Raw genomic sequence first — 21,099 nt, 5'->3', positions numbered from 1 at the left:
AAAGAGAAGTTCAGACACCTTCCAAGCATTCACGCATTCAGTATTGGCAAGGCAGCCCCCAGACTAGTATGAGCAAACTCTCAGCCTTGTCTGAGGTATTTTTGTTCTGTATTTTATTGTTGCAAATCTTACAGACATTAGCGCTCTGTTAAATAAAGAGATGTAGCACAGTAAATACATCACAACAAAATAGCTGGCCAGAAACCCACCACCCTGTCCCACCCCAAACCAAAAAGCCCACTCCTCTCCCCCCTACCTTCACCCCCAAATCAAACCACTGCAGCCTCATCACAGAGGTGAGAAACCTGTGGCAAAAAACATCAGAGGAATTACATTCAGTAGATGTGCAGTATATCAACATTCCAGGCTCACATATATTTATATATATATTTATATTTATAGAGAGAGATCATTAAATGTTTACAAAGAACAATATTGTTACAAATACAATACTATACTCTTCCCAACGCTTTACAATAATTTCTATTCACCCTCTTTACAGAACAATAGTATAACTTCATAGTCTAGGTACTGCGCTAAATATGTACAAGAGATATCAACCACATTGCTGTCTTCAGAAATACATTTCATTTAGAAAACAAGGAGAGCAGGCAAACTTGGAAATCCCCAAAATACTCAATTTCGAGCAAGATTCATCCCCAAAATTCTCAAATTCAAACAAGATTCAAAACAAATGTGTGAAACTTGACAATGAAAAAAGCTGTAAGGGATGTTTCATCCTTAATGTAAACACGAAAGAGTTAATTAGACTGTATGAAGCAGCAAGGATGAAAAAGAATTCAGGTCTGTCACTGAAGAAGGAATGTAAACCAGCAGTTTGCTCCTCTGAACCTGTTAAAAATTCACATACTGCTGCAACAGCCTAGAGAACTGCCAGCTTTCCCTTTCAAGCTCCCTCTTTTCCCTTTACAAAGCAAAATGGGATTGTTCACAAGACTGTTATCAGAAGTGTGCACACACTATGGACCTCTGAGTTCAGAAATCTTATGCACACAATGTAATCAGAAAAACTGAGATTTTTTGCTAGACTCTGATCCTGCAAACATTCACTTGCTTAATGTTAAGCACCTGTTCCCTGTGAACTTTCAAGCACTCAGGTGCCAGTAACTTCACAGATTTGTGGCTGCAAGATTTTCAGAGAAGCAGCTGTTTCATCTCTAAATACATTTGCATGTTCAGGTCTTCATCATTTCCCAATGAAGTGAGTTAAAGACCCCACCACACGAGCCAGATAGAACCACAGAAACAAGTGAAGCTAAGGGTGTAAACATAGCAGGAACCAGAAGCATGGTAACTGTGTCTTCAAGAGTTCACTAAGTTTCCTCAGGCAACTTATGGAAAGGCTGCACTGTATATAATCTTCTAAATTGTACATGGTTATATATCATATTTACATATATTACTATATATACGGGAAGTTCTGGAAAAACGTTCAAATGATCATAAACCAGATGTCTACAGTTAAACGATATACTCACAAGTCATTCACTATCTAGTTGCATCAGTCAGGTAGCAGAGGTAAGTACTAACCTGGAATACTAACAATGCTCTTTTGTGCAATCTGCTATTCTGGAGATTTGGATTAAGTTATATAACAACAAGAACTGCAGTAAAATCGAGTCATCATACATTAATCTCAACACTAAAACATATTCACTTACTACAATAGTTTATGCACCACCTCATTATCTCCCTTAACTACTCGATGCCCACTGAAGTTTGATCAGCCTGTGGGTGTCCATGATTTCCAAATGCTGAAAAAGGACCTCTGGCAAGAGGGCTCGATGACTCTCAGTGGCGTCTGCACTCAGCATGCATATGTACACACACACCCACCCGCTTCTATAAATCTCCGTAGCAATGCCCAGGCAACTATTGCTGGACTGCAAACAACACTTACATTGCAGAGTCCACCCCACAACAGCCAAGGAACAAGTGACTATGACCAACAGTGCATTTGCAAAGCAGAAGCGGCGTGTGGTGGCGTGTTGCTGCATGTGGCCTGCTCTTGCTTTCACCTCACTGAGCCTAAAACACAGCACAGACTGTTTCTTCAGAGGAAACCAACATATTAACCTGGAGTAAATGCGTGGTTCAATTTCAGCATAAAGAAACCAGTATACAGTCCTGGCAAAAAAATAACTATAGAGAACGGAGAATTTTCCTCTCACTAGGAAGAAAAGCCACTGCTGCTTCCCTCCCTCTCGCCTCCCCTCCTTTAAAAAAAAAAACAACAAACCCAACCCAACCCCTTTTTCCCCTTGCGTCTCCAACATGCAACTTAGAGGCTAATCAAATCCTAGATTTCATACATCCCTAGAGTTTATCATCTTCATACAAGTGCATATAGTACACATATATCTCCTTTAAGTGCCATACATATGGAAAAAAATCACAAGTTAAATTATATAACAAAATAAATAAGTTTATTCCCACCTCATCCCTTCCACTGTTACCTATATCATGAACTAAAGAGAAAGTCAATAAAATTAGACAGGTCTTTGGACAAAAATATATGTTAAAACTGGCTCAGAGAACAAAATTACTTAGAATAGTCTGCAGATCTCTTATATTCAAACTTCATAAATAGCAAGCACAATTTTAAAAATATCTATATACACTGGCACACGTGGTTGTGTGCACCAAATTCAGAATTAAGAGCCTAGAAAAAGTGTAGCTATTCAGGAAATCCCCTCACTGTTTCTCTTGTAGGTATTTAAAGATCCTGCCCCCCATCCTTTAACCTCTAAAATAGGAAAGGAACTACAAAAGACATGTTGCATTTAAAAACAAAGTAGAAGAAAATGAAGAGTTAGAAACCTTGGGGCAGAGAAGGGGAGGCAGCTGTAAAAATCACCTCCCAAATTACTTAGTGTAAGTAATGCAAGTGTAATGTGTTCCAGCAACTCACAGAGTACCTCTTGGGGTCCTACTATCATGAGGAACCGACGACAGAGGGGAATTAAAGGGTCTGTACTTGGACAGTCCATTTTACAACAGCAGCATTTACTGAGTCTTCATAAGCACGTAATTCTTGAGGGCAAAACAATCCTTTTGGCATTTTTTTTATAAACCTTTTAATACTGAGCTCAGTGTCTGTGGGAAAATAGAGCAAGAAAAGCAAAGTCACATGCAGGATATCCAAGAGAAGACTTTGCACCCTATACTTTGATCTGTTTGGTAAGGACATCTTTCATTCAGCAACATGTAATTTAATCAGTTTGTCAAACTATAGCCACAAAAATAAAACTGATTATGTACCACGAAGCAAAGCCAATCTTCTTTGTGAATACTGCTGTGAACAATGCTGCTGTTATTTTCCCATTTTGTGTGTGGAACTGCATGAAGTGCCACTTGTAAAAAGATGCAACCAAAATAGTCCCATAGACTTATTTTGCCCCTTCCCATAATACAGGAAAACGGTGACAAGAGGAAAAAGGGAGGGAGGGAGGAGAGAGAAAGGGTGTGTGTATGTCTGTGAGAGAGAGAGAGAGGAAGAAATGTCTCTGCAGATACAGAAATGCAGCACTAGAGAGACAAGCACTAATGAGGAAAAACGTCCTCCATGCACATTGTCATGGTGAGGTGTCAGCTTCAGATGTAAACTGGTTGCTCTTGTGCAGTCAACAGTCTGTACATGGCAGCTGGCATAGTCTTCATATGAATCTGGAGGAAATACAGCAAGTTAATCCACGTTCCTAATATTTATCCTCTGACAGAGCACTGGTGAAGGAACTAGCTAAGGTTGTGCAGGACAGAAGGAAAAGGTATAACCTGAGAGTTTGCACGACCTTATTAAAGTATTGCTGGTGGTGATTTCATGAAACTGCTATCTGTAATATCAATGAACCACCTAAAGGTGTGCACACTTCATATCTTCAGATTAGGGTTCTTCCAAAACATTGGAGAACTACAGGTAAGCAATAAAAGAAATGGTATACTGGCTCAGTCTCATTTTCTAGATTTGAATAGCAACGGGCTAGTAGTGGTAGAATCACAGAATTGAGGAACAGTGAGTTGGAAGGGACCACTGAAGATCATCTAAGCCAAACTCTCCTGCTGTGGGCAGGGACATCTTTAACTAGACCATGTTACTCAAAACCCCATCCAACCTGAACTTAAAGTTTTCCAGGGATGGGGCATCTACCACCTCTCTGGGGAACTTGTTTCCCCACCTCCATTATAAGAAGTATATTCCTTAGATCCAGCCTATATCGACCCTCTTTTAGTTTAAAACCACTGTCCACTAACAATGAGCCTTCTCTTCTCCAGGCTGAACACCAACTCTTTCAGCCTGTCCTCATATAGAAGAGGTGCTCCATCCCTCTGAATATCTTTGTGGCTCTCCTCTGGACATGTTTCAGCAGGCCCATGTCCTTCTTGTGTTGAGGGCTCCAGACCCAGACACAGTACTCCAGGTGAGGTCTCATGAAAGCAGAGGGGGAAGACTACCTCTCTTGACCTGCTGGCTATACTTCTTTTCATGTAGCCCAGGATATAACTGGCTTTCTGGGGTGTGAGCACACATTGTGGCTCACTTCCAGCTTTTCATCCCACAGCTCCCCCAAGTTCAGCACTGCCCTAACCCATGTGCAGGATCTGGCACTTGTCCTTGTTAAACCTCATCAGGTTCACATGGGCCCTCTTTTCAATCCCCCTAATGGCTTCCCTTTTCTCGATCTTATGAACTGCACTACTGAGCTTGGTGTCATCTGCAAAACTGATGATGGTGCACTCAATCCTATGAAGATATTAAAAGTACTGGTCCCAGCACGGTCCCTCGAGGAACACCATTTGTTACTGGTTTCTACCAGTTTCTTGGCTGCTACAAGTAACAGCAACGAACTACTTTATACTGCCTAGACACATTGCCTGCTCTTACCTCACCAACAGCATTTGAGAGAATGTGAACAATTTTCTCATGGGGTGTTGCTACAACACTTTGTCCATTGATTTCAATGATACGATGGCCGACACGCACACCTCCTCGCTCTGCAATACCTCCTCTCATAAGGCTACAGATCTGGAAGGAAAAGGACAAATTTTTCAGGGTCTGGGTAACGAACAGAAGGTTTAGATTACCCATTTTTGCCTGTAAACTGTAAATCAGCATTTAAACACAAAGGCTTGCAACAAATTCAAATTCTAAAATGTAATCGATCGCTGATTCAAAGTAAAATTTGTTAGTGACAAATACCTACTGGACATTCTTTTCCAATAGTAGAACAAACTGTCAGAAGAGGCTGTTTTGTTGCATGTCACATGTGCTGTGGTTTGGAAATTTAAGAGTGTATGAAGGACCACAGTTTAATAATGTTCAAAAAAGCATCAAGGAAAGTCATCTTCTTTTGAGATCATGCAATGATTTGGTTAGAGACATCAATGATGTGGATTGAAAGCAGCATCTGCTACACAGTTTTGTTTCTCTAACCTAAACCAGCTTTTCTGTTCCTCTGGCTGACTCTAAAGTTGTGAACTAAGCAGCATCAAAGACAAAAAATAATAACTAATTAACTCAGGTTTTGTATCTTAGACTTAACATGTGTGCAAAGTTTTGCTTGCTGTAAAGGAGAAAATGGCATCTTCCCTGTTCCCACAGTGAACTTTACCTGCAAATAAGAGGTTTCATGTACATTAAAGCATAACCAGAGCATGTGAGAGCTACTTACAATCCCATTCTGCACACTGAAGCCCAACTGATATCTGAGGTCTGGTCTCCTGATCAAGACTGTGGTTACTGGAGGACACCTAACTATGTTCAGTTTAACCCGGGCCTGGTTTTTCAAACCCTGTGAAGAGAAATCACCATGAAAAACGCTGGCAAAGAGGGAATGAAATAAGCACTGTGGGTGGCAGAAAGTGTTAAAATATTGACATAGGAACAGCCCTAAATGAACAGCTTTGTACGCATTGTAACAGAATCTCATCACTGAATGCCAGACACAATCATCAGAATATTCAGTGAAATAAGTAAAAAAATATGATTTTTTCTTGCTAAGAATTTGACACAGTTGTTTTGAGAAAACTAGCTTCCTGTTTGCAATTTTTGCATTTGATAACACATAAAAAACCCCCAATGACTGTGGACGGGAAATAAAAATCTAAGTAGATAAGATAGTTACAAATAGTGGTTTCCCTAATGGGATATATTAGATTCCTGCAAAGGCAGGTCCTGGTAATACCATGCTTATATAAGCAGTGCTCCTAATTTCCGTTCTGCCTCTCTTCTAAATGAGTTATACTCATCACTGAAGAACCAAAATTTATTTTTACTGACAGGGTGGTAAAACACTGGAACAGATTGCCCAGACAGGTGTTGGAGCATCCAGTCTTAGAGTTATTTAAACCCTAGTGGGCATAGCCCTAAGCAACCTACTGTACTCTGAACTAAAGTATTGGTCTAGACCAGCTTCAGCACCGACTGCCAGCCTCAGACTCCGTGGTTGTATGGCTACATAAAAACTCAAATGTAAAAATGCAGATAACTGCAGCCTGACCTCTTGGACAACTCCAAGTATTCAGAGCTCTTGGAGATAAAGTTAAGATATTTTTCTGAAATGCTTCATTCACACAAAGGATTACTCGTAAATAAATACATGGATAAAATCCTATCAAGAAAGAAATGCTTTATAAAGAATACTGTAACTTCCACCTTAGTACAACACCTACCAATTCAAGTCCCTGCTCCTGAATTCTTTTTATGTGTACAATTGAAATCTGGGTCCCACTGCAACTAGTCAGTGTCTGACACTGACTTTGAAAGGTTAATTCTGAAAAAATCCCCAATTCCTGTAATAGCTATGGTAATACACTGAAGTCCCTACACCCAGTTTATTGCTGCTGATTCTCTTGAGCTCATCTCCAGATTCAGCAGTGACCTGAAAAAATAGACAGGCATCCTGCCAGTGTGAACTGCCTTAGAGTCTGTTTTCTTGTCAGGGCCCTAAACTGGAAGCAACCACCACCTGGCAAACAGCTGTCCTCACTTCCACACCATGCTGAGCTCATGTCATCTCATTATCGAAAATGGCTCCAAAAGAATGGGCATGTGAACACAAAATGACAAAACCACATGGCTGTGGGAACCGCCTCTGCTCCACGCTCAGCAGAAAGAGGGTCTGAACCCCATCCTTTCCATGACTAAGGACTCCTCCACCCTAGTGAGGAGTTAGCAGCTCACCACACATGCTCAGGGGCCATTCATCTTCTATATGGAGGGCTTCATAACAACATACATTGTAGAAGACAGGCACTAACCAACCTGTACTACACTGTGGGTATGGTGTTTACTCACAAGTCTGATGGGCTTTTGCCTCAGCCTTCTAAATACAGGAGGGCAGCAGTCATGCTGCATACTGGAAGTGCCCATTTCTATGAGGAATTCAGGTGTCAAACTTCAGTCATCTCAGTTAACTCAGGTTACATGCCCTCAATAAGAGTTGATATCACTGTGCTCTTATTTCTCTGATGAATGTGCAAGATGTTTTATATGGACTGCTTGAAAGAAGAGTAATGTGGTCTCCAACGAATAATTTTCTAATTTTACAGAAAATGCATACATTTCAGAAGTGGCTAATTTACAGTATTATGCACATTTGTAATATATGCTGATTGGAAACAGAACATTTGCATCACTTGGCCAATTTATTTGCTCATCTAGTCCCGGAGTCTGCTTCTGATCATGGCCAGCACTAGATGCTGCCAAAAAAGATACAAGTGGCATCGTACAATTAGAGAATAACCACCACATATGGAAAGCTTCTTCCGAGCTCCGACAGTTTGCAATTGGTTTATGGTCAATTAGTAGCAGAGATTACACCCATAATACTGAAATTATCTTATTTTAAGTGCTTGCAAGATATTCTTCTTATATGCAGAATATTCTCATCTTTTCATAGGAGTCCTTACAGCATGATAAGGAAATCTAAAATCCTGAGATATTTCTGCCACATTTAAATGTGTGCTTAGATCACCCAGTGGCGTATATACTTGTTTCTAGAAGCACCACATGAACAGCTCCAGATGTATGGTCATGAAGACCTGCAAACATATACGCTATCTTCTCATTAGAAAGATAAAAAAAATGGGTAGCAGTTCCCATGGCAACACCAGTAAGTATCTGTGAAGAAGAGAAAGGTCTGCAGAACCTGGAAACAGCAAAGCTGGTTGTTTCTGTTTTGAGAAAGTACAGAAGAACAAAACAAAATGTCTCCTGAAAAGGCTCTGAATAACAAAAGTTTAACTCATCACAATTTCAAAAATAAAATTGACGTGGGACAGGAAGCAACATGCCTAGCAGAAAAAGCCTAAATCTAAAGTGAATTTTGTTCCACTGAAGCTGGCATAGAGATATCTAATTTTTTTTCCTTCCTTTACAAATTTTAGACTGTTTTTGTGATAGTTTTAGTATGCTACACTCCCAGGCTATTATTTCTACTCATTGAATCTAAAATAGCTGTTTCAGTGACTTAGGCATCTATTACTCATCAGAACTCAGGGTCAACATTTTTGGAAACTAGAATGAGAAGTTCTTACAGCAAGCATCTTAGTTCAGGTATTAAGAAACCAATTAATACAGAAAAATTAAAAGTTCAATCTGTAATTTTTTTTGTACTTTGTAAATTTACTTTGCAAATGCAAAATCTACTTTACAACTTTAAAAAGTATTAAATGCAAAACAACCCCGACTGTATTATGTAATGCAATTTGTCACCAAAAAGTTGACTGAATATACACGTTTAACAGGCATTTTCCAAAGTCTTTTCTGATAACTAGAAGAAAGCTCTTCTAATTAAAGCAACCTATTTATCCAAGTGAAAAGAAGCATCACACTTTCCACAGAGGATACGTATATCTTTAATTCAAAGTTTACAAGTTTTAAAAACAGTCATAAACAACTACAGAAAAAAAATACTGGATACTAGGAAACATTTAAACAGTTAATGTGGCCCAGACCATGCCTGCATTTGTCACACAAAATTTTAAGTACATATATGGTAATATCTTCCTTCTGAACAAAACACTCTTTTGTGAAGTTCTACACAAAGTGCTTTTCTTTCAGATAAATGGCACAACTCACCTTCTGGGAGTCAGAAAATTCGTGTAGCGTGATTCCCAAGGCAGTTTAAAGATCATGAAATGGGAAGTGCTACACAAACAGTCAGGAAGAATTTATTTAGGAAACCTATACTTTCTGCCCTCCTATTATGTAACCCTTTCAGAATGTGTAACTTCAAGAAACATTCTCCATACCTTTATAATGCTCTGACACGTTGAGAGTGGTAAACCAACCAAGCTGGTCCCATTGATTGACATGATCTGGTCCCCTATGTTCAGCTTCCCAGACTTCTCCGCTGGTCCTCCATGCATCATGTTGGCTATGATGACTGTAGGCAAAATGGATCCCCAGCCAGACTCCACGATCACTACACCTAGGATCTCTCCCTTTTGCTTTTCAATGTAAACCTGTATAATAAGAAAAAGTGTTTTGCAAACTAAAAAAAAAAAAAAAGGCTTCTACACACCTATGTAACTAACACAGCCCTCCTCCAAACATTCATAGAACCAACAAACATATACGCCTCCTTATTTGCAATCTGCCTTCCTAAGTCAAAGGCAAAATAAAATAGGGTACACATTTTACTACATTTCGTTTGTATTCAAGCACAAAATAATCAGCAGATTTTGCTCAGTGCAAAACACCCTAACAACTTAGTTAGCATATAAGCAGAAGAAATGGGAGTGGAAGAAACCCTGGTGCCATGGGCTTTGGCAGACAAAGCTAAACAGGAAGCGACTGCAAAAGTTTATGACTGTGGATTGGAAAATCACTATCTATGTGCTCCTGTGGTGCACCAGTTCATCTTTATTAACTGAGCTGCAAATCTCTCCAGCAAGTACAATTCTTTAAAATCTGGAATCAGACACTTTCACAAACATCCAAGCCTCTACAAATGTTATATAGTTTACTATCATCTGTTAAATTCTGTTAGTCTGTTTGTTAAAGGTTCACTTTCAAACATGTCTGCAAATTATTTGGTAAAAAGAACACAAACAGATGGTAAATCATTTCACTGCTGATAAATTTTGGATTCACTGTTTGCCTTTGAAACAGAACTGATGACAGGGTGTCCTACCTGGGAGGATACTCTAGACTGACTAAGGTCAGTCACAGGAAGTATTAGTGGTTTTCTGACTTCTGCCAGCATGGCCCTGCAACTGATATAGAACAGCTTAATGCTGTTATGGAGAAAAAAAAAAAAGAAAGAAAAAATACATACATCTTTGCAGTTTTCAGATTTGGAGAAGTGAATCAGATCATCATTGTACATGTCCTGGGTATTGAGCAAGTCACTGTACTCCTTCTGGCTAAGGTCTTCAGGGTTGATTCCGTTTGCCCTCAGAAATTCCTGGTAGGCCACACTAAATGCTTGACCTATGGACTGTGCAATCAGCTGAGCCTGTAGCAGTTCCCAGAGAAGAGAAAAGAAAAAAAGTGAAACATTCTGATGGTCTTTTCCACTGACGTTTTCCCTGTTACAGTCACAGTATAAAAATGATCATCACGTTGACAAACCAACAAGCTAAACTGCAATCCAGTTTAAAAAAAAAACATTTTTGTGTTAAAAACTAATTTAAAAGACCCACCAAATGTCAACACATTCACCTGTGCTGTGAATCCAACTTGGTAAGCAACTGCAAATGAGAAATACAAATAAAGCCATCCTTTCCCAGGCAAGAACTGTTAATATAAATGTCAAGGTACAATCACTGCAGTGACTGTACCTCTCACCCATAATTCCTTGCATATGTGCAACTCCCAGATGGTTCCTCCCTCTAGCAGAGGCAACGCCATTCTCTGACAATCCTGCAGTAAAAATGCACATGTCTACCAGAAAACACACAGCCACATTTAAGGGGGTATTTCCACCTTTCCTTACCCTTGTTTAAAAATATCAAGTTCACACTGGCTGCTCATACCACAGTCTCAGACAAAAAATGAAAAGGGCAGCAACTAGTGACTGGATCCAGACTTGGAAGTGATTGGAAATGGTCACACACACATCTCCTTCTCCATCCTGCTACCCTTCCTCAACCTCTCTCCTCTTCATTTCTTGTTTCCCTCCCTCCAATTCCCATAACTCTGCCAGTTCCCTGCACCATCTCTCCTCCTCAGCCTGTCCTTCATGTGCATCCTCCCACACCTGCACCTTCCTGTAACCTTCTCTGCACCTAAAGCCACCAGGTGTGCCACATTGCTCCCACCATGAGTTGTTCTACATCTCCAGCAAGTGAGAGAGAAACTGGGCACAATGCAGACACAGGGAAAGCTCTGTCTACGGCAAGTTGGGAGATGCAGCTGGAAACAGCAGAGCAGTGGGATGCCTCTCTTTGCATTTTAAAGCAACTCAAACTAACACTAAACCTGCAAATGAGAATAGTATGATTGCTGGTGCTGAAAAGGACAATACTTAGACTGGCAGTATTTTACCAATGCTCAGATCAACCCAGCTTTGACAGTAAGAAAATGGGAAAACTAAGCCTCCATAGCTCAGTAACCTAAGTTAGAAGATAAACATGGACTTTACACACATATCTGCTCTCTAGGAAGAGCAACTCCCACTTAAGACATTCAGCATTTGGACACATCACTAGGATTTTTCTTACTCAAAGATCCAGCTCTAAATATAGTTGAAAATCTAGTGCTGCCCTTCTTCGATAAGATCTCTTCCAAGCAGAGACACATTCTGGCCAACACTTGTCTGAAGGCTTACAGCCTCTGTGTCAGTTACTGAGTAAATTCCTCTTCCCCAAAGAATAAAAAGGTGACAATGATACATACATGAGTTTATACTATAATCAGGCTGTACTACTCCCCTCACTGTACAAGATATTTGAAGCTTCCATCTCCTTGCTGCTAACAGGTGCTAAAATATTTCCTGTTCTCTTAGTCATTTGGGTATTTGAGGTAAATTTTCTAAGTTATTTGTGAACTGTACCTTGACTAAGGCATGCTGATATAATCTCTTGCAATTTCTCAGAATTTTTTCACATCACTGAGCAGTGCTTTTATTGGATCTACAAGCAAGCACTTTCCAGGCCAATATATAGTGGCACAGGGAGGATCACATCTGATACAAATACAGGCTGATCCATATAAACCATAGAAAGTAATGTCAGGGATTCCCGAAAGAAAGTGGAGATTTCAGCTAGCCAAAGTATTAATAATAGCTTGGGAAACAGATCCAGGGAGTCTGGATCATAGTCAGACCACCATATGCTGAAGGAAAATATGCTCTGGCATCTGACAGCTTGAGTCTTCCCTTTTCAGTTGGCCAGTAAGAGAACCAGCATTGTCCAAACCCATGACTAGAAATACAGGAAAAGCATCTCAAAGTGGGCAATATAACAAGTGATATTATGCCACAAAAAAAACCAACAACTTGCTACCCTTTTTATTATTACACCAGTTTCTTGAAAGGCTTTGCAAAACTCACTTACATGTTACTTTAAGTGGAAAAAAAAAGTCACAATTTTTTATGCTCTCTGTCAAAACTTCAGCAGAGGATTACTTCCATCAGCACTCTTATCCTTACTGTTTAACCTCAGCAGTGGGTCATGTATTTACATTCATCTGCAACCAGGTAATTTATCCAGACATAGGTTTAGAATAGATTCATCATTACATGCAGCTGCTTATTCAGAAAAACCTCCTCATTTCAAAGTCCTTGCTGATACACTGTAGAGTGGAAGACATTTGACTTTTTTATAAGAAACTGATATTTCACCGCACTTCTGTAAAGTAATACTCTGCTACCTTGAGGGCTTGGAACTGGGATTCTTTTATTTTCCTAAATTAAGGATAATTTGATTATGATCCTGACAACTACGTATCTACCCACATCAGTCTGATACGTCTGATTTTACCCTTCAGCTACTGAGCTTTAAAAATGCATAACATCAGCAAGTTATACACACAGTGACTGTGAGGACAGGATGTCAAATCCTGTATAAGCTAACTTAGTGGCCTGCACCATACACTAAAATTTACTGAGCTGTGTCTCTATTCGGCACACTTTGGGATTGCTGGAATTACCAACTTTGCTGGCTTTTTGGTACGATGTCAGCAACTACTCCCCAACACAATTCTCTTTCTCAAAAAATAAATAAATCACCTTTCTAGTGTGTATCAACGATTGAACCTTGATGCAAGACTTGAGACTAGAATTTCTCTAGGAAAATAATCAACCCTGCTAGACTTTCATATGTAGTATTTGAGCTTATATTTGTAAGCTATGGCAACGCTCCCCTCGTCTTGTTACGGGAAGGCACTGAAGGAACTTAAAAATGGTAAGCATTTCTATAAACAGCAATTTTGTGAGTAAAATGACAGGTTCACACATGCAAACAGAAGGCAAGCTCCTCTGCTTAAATGAAATATTTGATTGCATTTAATGAACAAAGAGGACCACTTGCAATGGACTGCAAGCCTATCAAAATGTGCTTACATTCCTACCCCTAGAAAATTACAAGACAGAGTAACTCCTTACATCCTCAGACTCAAAGACATGGCAAATCATTTTGTACTGCCTCTTTCCATCTTGGGAAGGGTGAGATGCTTCCACATTATCCTGGGAGTTAGACCGTGGCATTCGCCTACGAGCCATCAAAACAACTATATTTCCTATATCTGCAATGTAAGAAATGGTCCGCAGGGGATGATCCATCATGGTTTCCTGCAGAATACAAAAAACAACATAAGCAGCTGTTTCAAAGAAATTCTTATTGCACAGCTAGTATTGTGAAATCGAATGGCAATCTAAGGCCTTTGCTAAGCAAAGTCTGTAATGCCCATGATACATGAAGGGAGATTCCAACAGATAACAAGAGTTTTGCTTTCCAAAAGTAAAGCCAAGAGCAAGCTTTACAAACTAAACTTTTGTTATCTTTGGAAAGGCCTCAAACATACAGACCTCAACATCAGAACCTGAACATGCAGGTGTGTGCAAAGGACTATGAAAATCAAATTACCACAGCCAACCATTTTGGTCTACTCTGGGCACAAGCAGATGCATAACAGCTCATAAGAAACGAGCGGCCTGCAGTGAGCTTACTCGCAAATTCTAACAATTTCTACTATTAAACACAGCACAGTAACTGCATGTATGACATGGTTCCTGAGCACGGATTTCTTAGTAGGAAGGAAACACAAAAGCCAGCACTTTTTGAAGGACTAATTTTGGCAGGCAGGTGAAAGACTATTTCGATAACCTACTATCAGAATAACTGGCAAAGTCATCTTTGTCTATACCTGTGTGTCTGCGTTCAGTACTTTTATTCTTTGTGTAGAAATGAAGAGGTCCACTTCAGTCATGGGTTGAGATTCACCTTCTGGAGCCTGCAAATAAATGGATTATAGTCAAACGCACATATTAGGTAACACACTTACTAATGATGTTAGCTCACGAACAGGGGCGCACTAAGACACAGTCACCAGAACAGCAATGCAAGATAGAGTAATCAGACTGCAGAAGCTAAACACAAATATATGGAAACTATATACATATACGTGAAAGTGAATTGGATATTACCTGAAAAATTTTTTACCCCATAAAAGATTCCCTGATACTTTTTCCCGATTCAGTAAAGTTATACCTGACTGCAACATAAACTATATAAAGATTTAATGAAAATCAAAATGATTCTCCCTTTTTCTCCACACCATGAATCACACATTAAAGAGGGTTTTTCACACAAGCCATACAAAGGCCAAACAGCATCTCTTGCCTGAGGAATTTGTATAGGTGTATATAACAGTGGCTGCCAAGACTAATGGAAAAACCTGTACCACTGGTGGGTACAGTTTAAGCAATGCATAATGCAGTTCTGGTAAGAAGATCTCCACAGTCAGACAAATACCATTCAAGCACTAACCCACTGTAGAAGTCATATTTTGTTAACAGAAAGCAAACACTTGTAACTTTTTAAAAAATTAGGTTAACAGATGCTTACAAAACTCCAGAAATGAAACTTATTATTGAGTCAATCTCAGCATATTACTGTGTGTATATACATAAACTTTTTTCTTTTTTGCATCCAGCAATTTGACACATCTGTGAATCAAACAAAGCGGCCTTATAGAAAGACAAAATAAAAAACCAGACTCAATTTTAATCTATCGTTTTACAGAGTTAAAACCTTTGCCATGTCAGTCCTATTTCTTTAGCGTGTTTTTTTGGTATAGTGCCTGTAACCTTTTGGTTAATCCAATCTTTAATCTATTTCTAACATGAAATGGCTAATGATAAGCAACAAAAGATGGCCAATCAGGCAACTGATTTCTGAGAAATGTCAACTTGTATGATGGCTCAGAAATAAATCTAAAAAAAACTTGCTGGATGCAGAAAATAAAAACACAAAATAAAAGAAAGGCAAAAAACTCTCCCAGAAAACAAAAGAACAGGCATAACATCAAGCTGATGGAGTTTGTACTGCACCTTCTTCCTGCTTTTGGCTAATTTCTGGGCCATCTGCTTAGCATGGAACAAACAGAGACAGGAGAACAGTTAGAGAAGAACTTACAGAGACTCCAAGTCAGGCAGGAATCTGCATGCTAATGCCAGGGCTCACAGACTACTAGCTGTTCTAAATTAGTCCCTGCTTAGATTAATTTCCTCCTTTTCTTTATGGCTTAAAAAAAAAATATTTAAAAAATTCATGTTTAGCATACTTACTTTAAAAATGAAAAGAAATTGCACCAAAAGAACCAGTAAGAACACAAAAGGACTTTTTTTTTTAATTTAAAATGTTACAACAAACAAGGGGTTTTATGTGCAGTTTTGCTTCTTGATTCTTTTTTTTTTACAGAAAAAAAACGGAGCTTCCTCTCATTTACATCAGTGTAAACTATGTTACTTCTTCCGAAATGAGACCAGTGTAAAAGGTGAGAGAAGAATCTTGACCATTTTTATTCTGCCTTTTTCAGATATACATAATTTAGATTCAAGCTTCCTAATGCTCTCGCACTTAAAAGATTCTTCAAAAAATAACCTCCCTAGAACTACACTACTTTTTCCTGGAAAAACAAAATGAAGGACCATAACTTTCACCTCTATTTTCTCTATGTCCTGGGCAAATATGCCCATATCAACGTTAGCACCAAGATACATCCATTCTACCACATTTTTTCAAGAAAGCAATGCACCTCTGTTTCAGAAACATCTGAAAATGGTTTGTTGTCACTAAGTAGTTTAACTGATTTACATCCAGAGACATAGTAATCCAACCAATTTCTTATGTTCTACTTCTCTGTCAGTAATAACACCACAAATAAGCATCATTCTTAAGGCCTTGCAATCATTAACTCAAACCAAGGTGAACTGAACTTAGGGACCTGCTTACTGAAGAAATGCAATACCCACCAGACTGGCAGATATCCTTTTACTTCCAACAGTAACAGCCTCTTAGCTAATTAAATTAACAGACGTTCCTGTCATGGGTAGGAGGCTTTCTACTACAGGCTTCATGTTGATTCACGACTAACTACTTACATGAAGAACAAACAGGAGGCCTGAATCACAGGACTCATCTAAAGCTTCATACTGATGCTCACAAATTAAATGTGTTAAGTTTGGTCTAAGCAAACCTGAAAACAGCTACTGAAGCTCTGGACCATGACCCTAATTTACAGATACAAACATTTTCACACTAGCTCTTAGTCACCTTTTTCAAACAAAGAAGTATTTGACAGCCTGGTGATCGCAAACTATTGCAAAAGTAATTAGAACCGCCTCATCCCGCAGGCTACTACTCAGAAATAACATATTCATCTTGAATAGCAGCTGCCTGCCGTATACTGAGCAAGGGGGAGACGCGAATGAGACAGAGCATCTAAGTGGCCTTCCAGAATCAAGCTCTCCTTCAGACAATACTTTCCACTTCCCAAACTTTACAGAGTGACAGACCTCATGAAAGAAGAAAAGCATAGGCCAAAACCAAAGATGGTAGAGAAATCCTTCAAACAGAGATTTAAAATGCAGAATCAAAGATTAATCTAAATACACTACCATTCAATTTATTGAAAATACTGCTTTTGCAATGGAAGCATCCAGTCTAGGTAGTTTTTAATTTTTTGAAGAATGACTTTCAAATACTTCATAAAACTAAAGTAATGGTATGGAACAACCAGTTCTAGTAAGCGATTTAACACTGCACAGAAATATCATAAAAGAAGTTCTGGTCTGCAAAAAAAAAAAAAAGAAGAAAATTCTATGCAAGACACTTTATCAGACAAATACTCTTTATCAACACTTTATTCCGCTAATTTAGATCAGAAGATTGTGTCTATATTCTTAGAAAAACTCCAGAAACTATCTAATCTAAATAAAGTATTATATTTTTAAAAATACACAGAATCCAGGTTTTTCATGTAAGGTAAATTAAATGTAACTATGTATCTGGTAGAATTGTCCAAAATAAAAAATGGTTAAAAACCAACAAGCTTCCACTTTTGCTACAGGGATATCTTAAATATAACCAATCCATTTAACCTCTACAAAAAATGTACTCCAACTCAATGAACACTCAAATGACACTGAGCTAACAAAATGTACAGAATATCAAACTATTTCCACATATGGGTTCTATCTTAAATTACATTTAGTAACTAAATGAGATGTTGTCTAAAAAAGTTCAAGCTGCCACTCATCTCAAATCTGCTGATTGAGAATAAAAATGAAATGTAATATTTAGTTCATATGTGAAATGTAACAGCACAGAGCAGCTGGGAACTGTAACCAAAAACATCATTTTTTTTACTGTTTTAAATATTATGGATCCACTCCAAGTAAAATGTGAAAAGATATTTCTTTCTGTAGTGTCTGAAGAAATGAAACTATAGTCTGAAAATGGTGAAATAACTTTTCTATTACTAAAAGCACCTCCTAGTGGAAATATGAAACAACCGTGTTTGATGAATGCCCTCAAGGCAGTGTATCTGTTATAACTGAGTTGGACTTCACAGACATGTATGCCCAAGCATGAAAACCTTCAACTTTCGTACTTTTAACTGAAGTGATACTTGTGTAAAGAAGCAGCGTGGAGAACTGTTCTATTCTAAATGGAAGAATATGTGGTCTGATGGTTCTGTTAAAAAGAAGCATTACAGGGACTACTGAATCCATAAGGACACACGCATATGGAAGGTAGGTGTACATAGCAGGCCCTAAACAAAGCTCTTCCCTCCTTTTTTATGCTCTCCAAGTCCGTGGATTTTTAGAAGTTCATTCTTAATTTACATCCTTTGTCTTCTTTAACAACAGAGAAATGTTGCACATGCAACACCTAACACTCTCTAGACAAACGTGTACAGAGCACAAGTATTTCAGTCATTGTGTGAGAACAATATTCTACACCTTTGGGCTAAAGGCTATCTCATGTGTACATTAATCTGGCAGCAGGAACTCCACACGTCATAATGAATTATTCACTAAAAAAAAGTTTAGCTTTACTGGCAATCAGCAACAAAACCAGCTGAAACCAACTCTAATAAACCAAAGATCCTAAGTTTCAGGGATGTGTATTTACATTGCCTTAGCTTCACCTGGAAGCACAAAAGCTGTAACTTTCAAAGAAGTGTACAATGGAATTATGTGCCATTCAGTATGCCAACAATTTTCTGATATATACCTACAGTTTCAGAAAATTATGTACAGCAGCTAGGATTTTACCAGGTCAACAGTGAAACTATGTGGGCCTCCATACTGAGACAAATTTAAGAGTATGCATGCCTGCTGATTTATACAGATGTATAAATTACACATTTTATGAGTGAAATGAGCTAAACAGATTTCTTCGAGGTACAGCAGTGCTGAGGCACAACAGAATCCTCAGAAAAAAATTTATTTTGTTAATGAATTTCTAAGACATACATTTAGTATCAGTGAAAGATCCTGTACTCAGGCCTCACAGTCCTGCTTTGAAACAATCCTGTCCCGGTTTCCTCCTATATATCCCTTCAGTCTTTGCCTATTGTGTACTTCCTCCTAGGTGCAACTTCTCTCCCAGCCCCAGGTTCAGGTTCAACTCCTAATACCAGTTTCCTACAACAGCTGATGATAATCTTCCCTTTCAACCTCCAGTGCTGTGTCCCTCCCAGATCCAACCTCACCAAAGCCCTTATTTCTCTCACTTCTCTATCTTAACTTTAATTTCCTGTGCATTCAAATCAGACAACTTTTCTACGGTGTGACCAAGCATCAAGAAAGAATACATAAGGACTACTGAAAGGAGAGGCACAGCCTTGCTTGCACCCAGAATAGGAGAGAAGCAGATTCTATACGGGAGTCTCTACTGCAGTTTTGGGAAGAACCCACTAAAACCCACCAGGGTTCAGAAAGCTGAATGAAAAATCTTTTAGAAAAATGTCGCTGAATTGGGAGTCTCCAAAAAATAGTGATATATCATTCTTTTTCAAAAGGCTCAGTAGTTTGCGGAAACTTCTACAGAGATGGCTGATGACTTATCTGCCACAGGAAGGCTACATCCCTGCCTCCTCTAAAATGCTAGTGTTAATGTTTTCAGCGACAAGGTTACAATAACTTAGGTATTTGAATATCAGCAAATTAGGATTTCTGGAAGTGTTCCAATTATTCTAGCTGGAGCTTCCCTACGAAAGTTCGATATACAGACCACATTGAACACCTAGCACAGAAAACAGTGGACAGACTAATAACAAGAGGAAGCATCAGCCAATCTTAATAGACAGAGCTATCAGTCTCTCTTCCTCTCTCTTTTATACAATTGCACACCAAGTCTGAGCTGGGATCCAAATAAACTATACAAAAGAAGAATGCACCATTGCTAAACTAAGGAAAATTTTCAGATGAGATTATGTTGGTCAGCTGAATTAGCAGAAGATGAAGCTGTGTGTCTACCCCCCAGTCATATATGGGTAGAGGCAGTAACTGCAGCATCCTCTACAACCATGCAATACTTCATCCACACTCATTAATTGCAGCTGACATCATCATCATTGAAACTTAAAATACAGCAGCATGCCCTACTTGTCACAGCCCATACAGAAACCAGTGGGCATTTCTGTTTTCCAAACAAAGCAAACACACCAGATTTCAGGATGAATTATGCTTTTCCCATACATCTCTCTACTGCCACAGGCTTTTCTTTTTGCTTTTAAATCAGCTCACAGATGTTCAATGGAACCTAGTACCCTAGTACACAACAGGGTCAAAAAAATAACTGCAGGCATTACCAGAGTACTAGTTCCATCAGGTGCCAAGCCAGAAGCAGCTGCAGTACTTCTAGTCATACCCTAAACACACTTACCCTCAACAAGTAATATATAACTCGGACAACCACTCACTTAAGATTCTAGGTTAGAGTATGCAGCAGAAGTATCACTACAATTAAAATGATATGGTAACTTTTCCTTTTCAATCCTGTTCTAAAAGCACCATTAAAAGTGGCTTATTTTGCAGAAAGTAAGATGAACCACTCAACCTTTCTGAAATCACAGATAACCCCACATGAAAAAAAATACTGCATACGTAAGGAATTTGTATTTGCAACCTTAAGGTACTTGTATAAAAAGCAGCAGGAACTACTCCTTACCTTGATCCTGCTGACAGCTTCTTGAGCCTGCATCATCCTCACATTCTTGGAGGGTGTTTTATCAGAAAGGAGTTGAGTTGAGCCAAGGTAATTGGCAGCAAAAATTATTCCATCGATTAAGTCTTCAGGATCGCAAGGTCCAGGAACTGTAACACAGGAAATCAATCACTGGAAGAAAACCATGTTGGACTACAGCAAAACAGCAGCACTCTGACAACATGAGCCTGTGCCTGATGACTGCAAATCCTCCTCTGAAATATTTCAGTTTAGCACAATGATATGGAAACCAGTATGTTCAAAGTTACAAACATCAGGCAAATGCTCACAACGTTTGTGGTGGGTTGACTCTAGCTGGATATCAGCGTTCCATCAAAGCTGCTCTGTCACTCCCCCTCTCAGCTGGACAAGGGAGAGAAAATATACAATGAAAAACTCAGGGGTCGCAATAAG

The 21,099-nt window shown here is 38.9% G+C and overlaps 1 protein-coding gene across 1 annotated transcript; it reads right to left on the bottom strand.

The window, feature by feature from the left end:
- Positions 1 to 3,615: 3,615 nt before the first annotated feature.
- Positions 3,616 to 20,795, bottom strand: LOC104281169 (amyloid beta A4 precursor protein-binding family A member 1; the record flags this gene model as incomplete). Its single annotated transcript, XM_009879075.1, has 9 exons — positions 3,616 to 3,687; positions 4,904 to 5,044; positions 5,691 to 5,810; positions 9,274 to 9,486; positions 10,302 to 10,481; positions 13,572 to 13,757; positions 14,333 to 14,419; positions 15,519 to 15,551; positions 20,650 to 20,795. Coding segments are annotated over 9 exons (1,178 nt in total), but the record flags the coding sequence as incomplete, so codon positions are not given.
- Positions 20,796 to 21,099: the final 304 nt, after the last annotated feature.

The sequence above is a fragment of the Apaloderma vittatum genome, unplaced genomic scaffold (assembly GCF_000703405.1).
Source record: "Apaloderma vittatum isolate BGI_N311 unplaced genomic scaffold, ASM70340v1 scaffold26851, whole genome shotgun sequence".
Classification (NCBI taxonomy): Eukaryota; Metazoa; Chordata; class Aves; order Trogoniformes; family Trogonidae; genus Apaloderma; species Apaloderma vittatum.
This window is presented reverse-complemented; position numbering and strand designations above follow the sequence as displayed.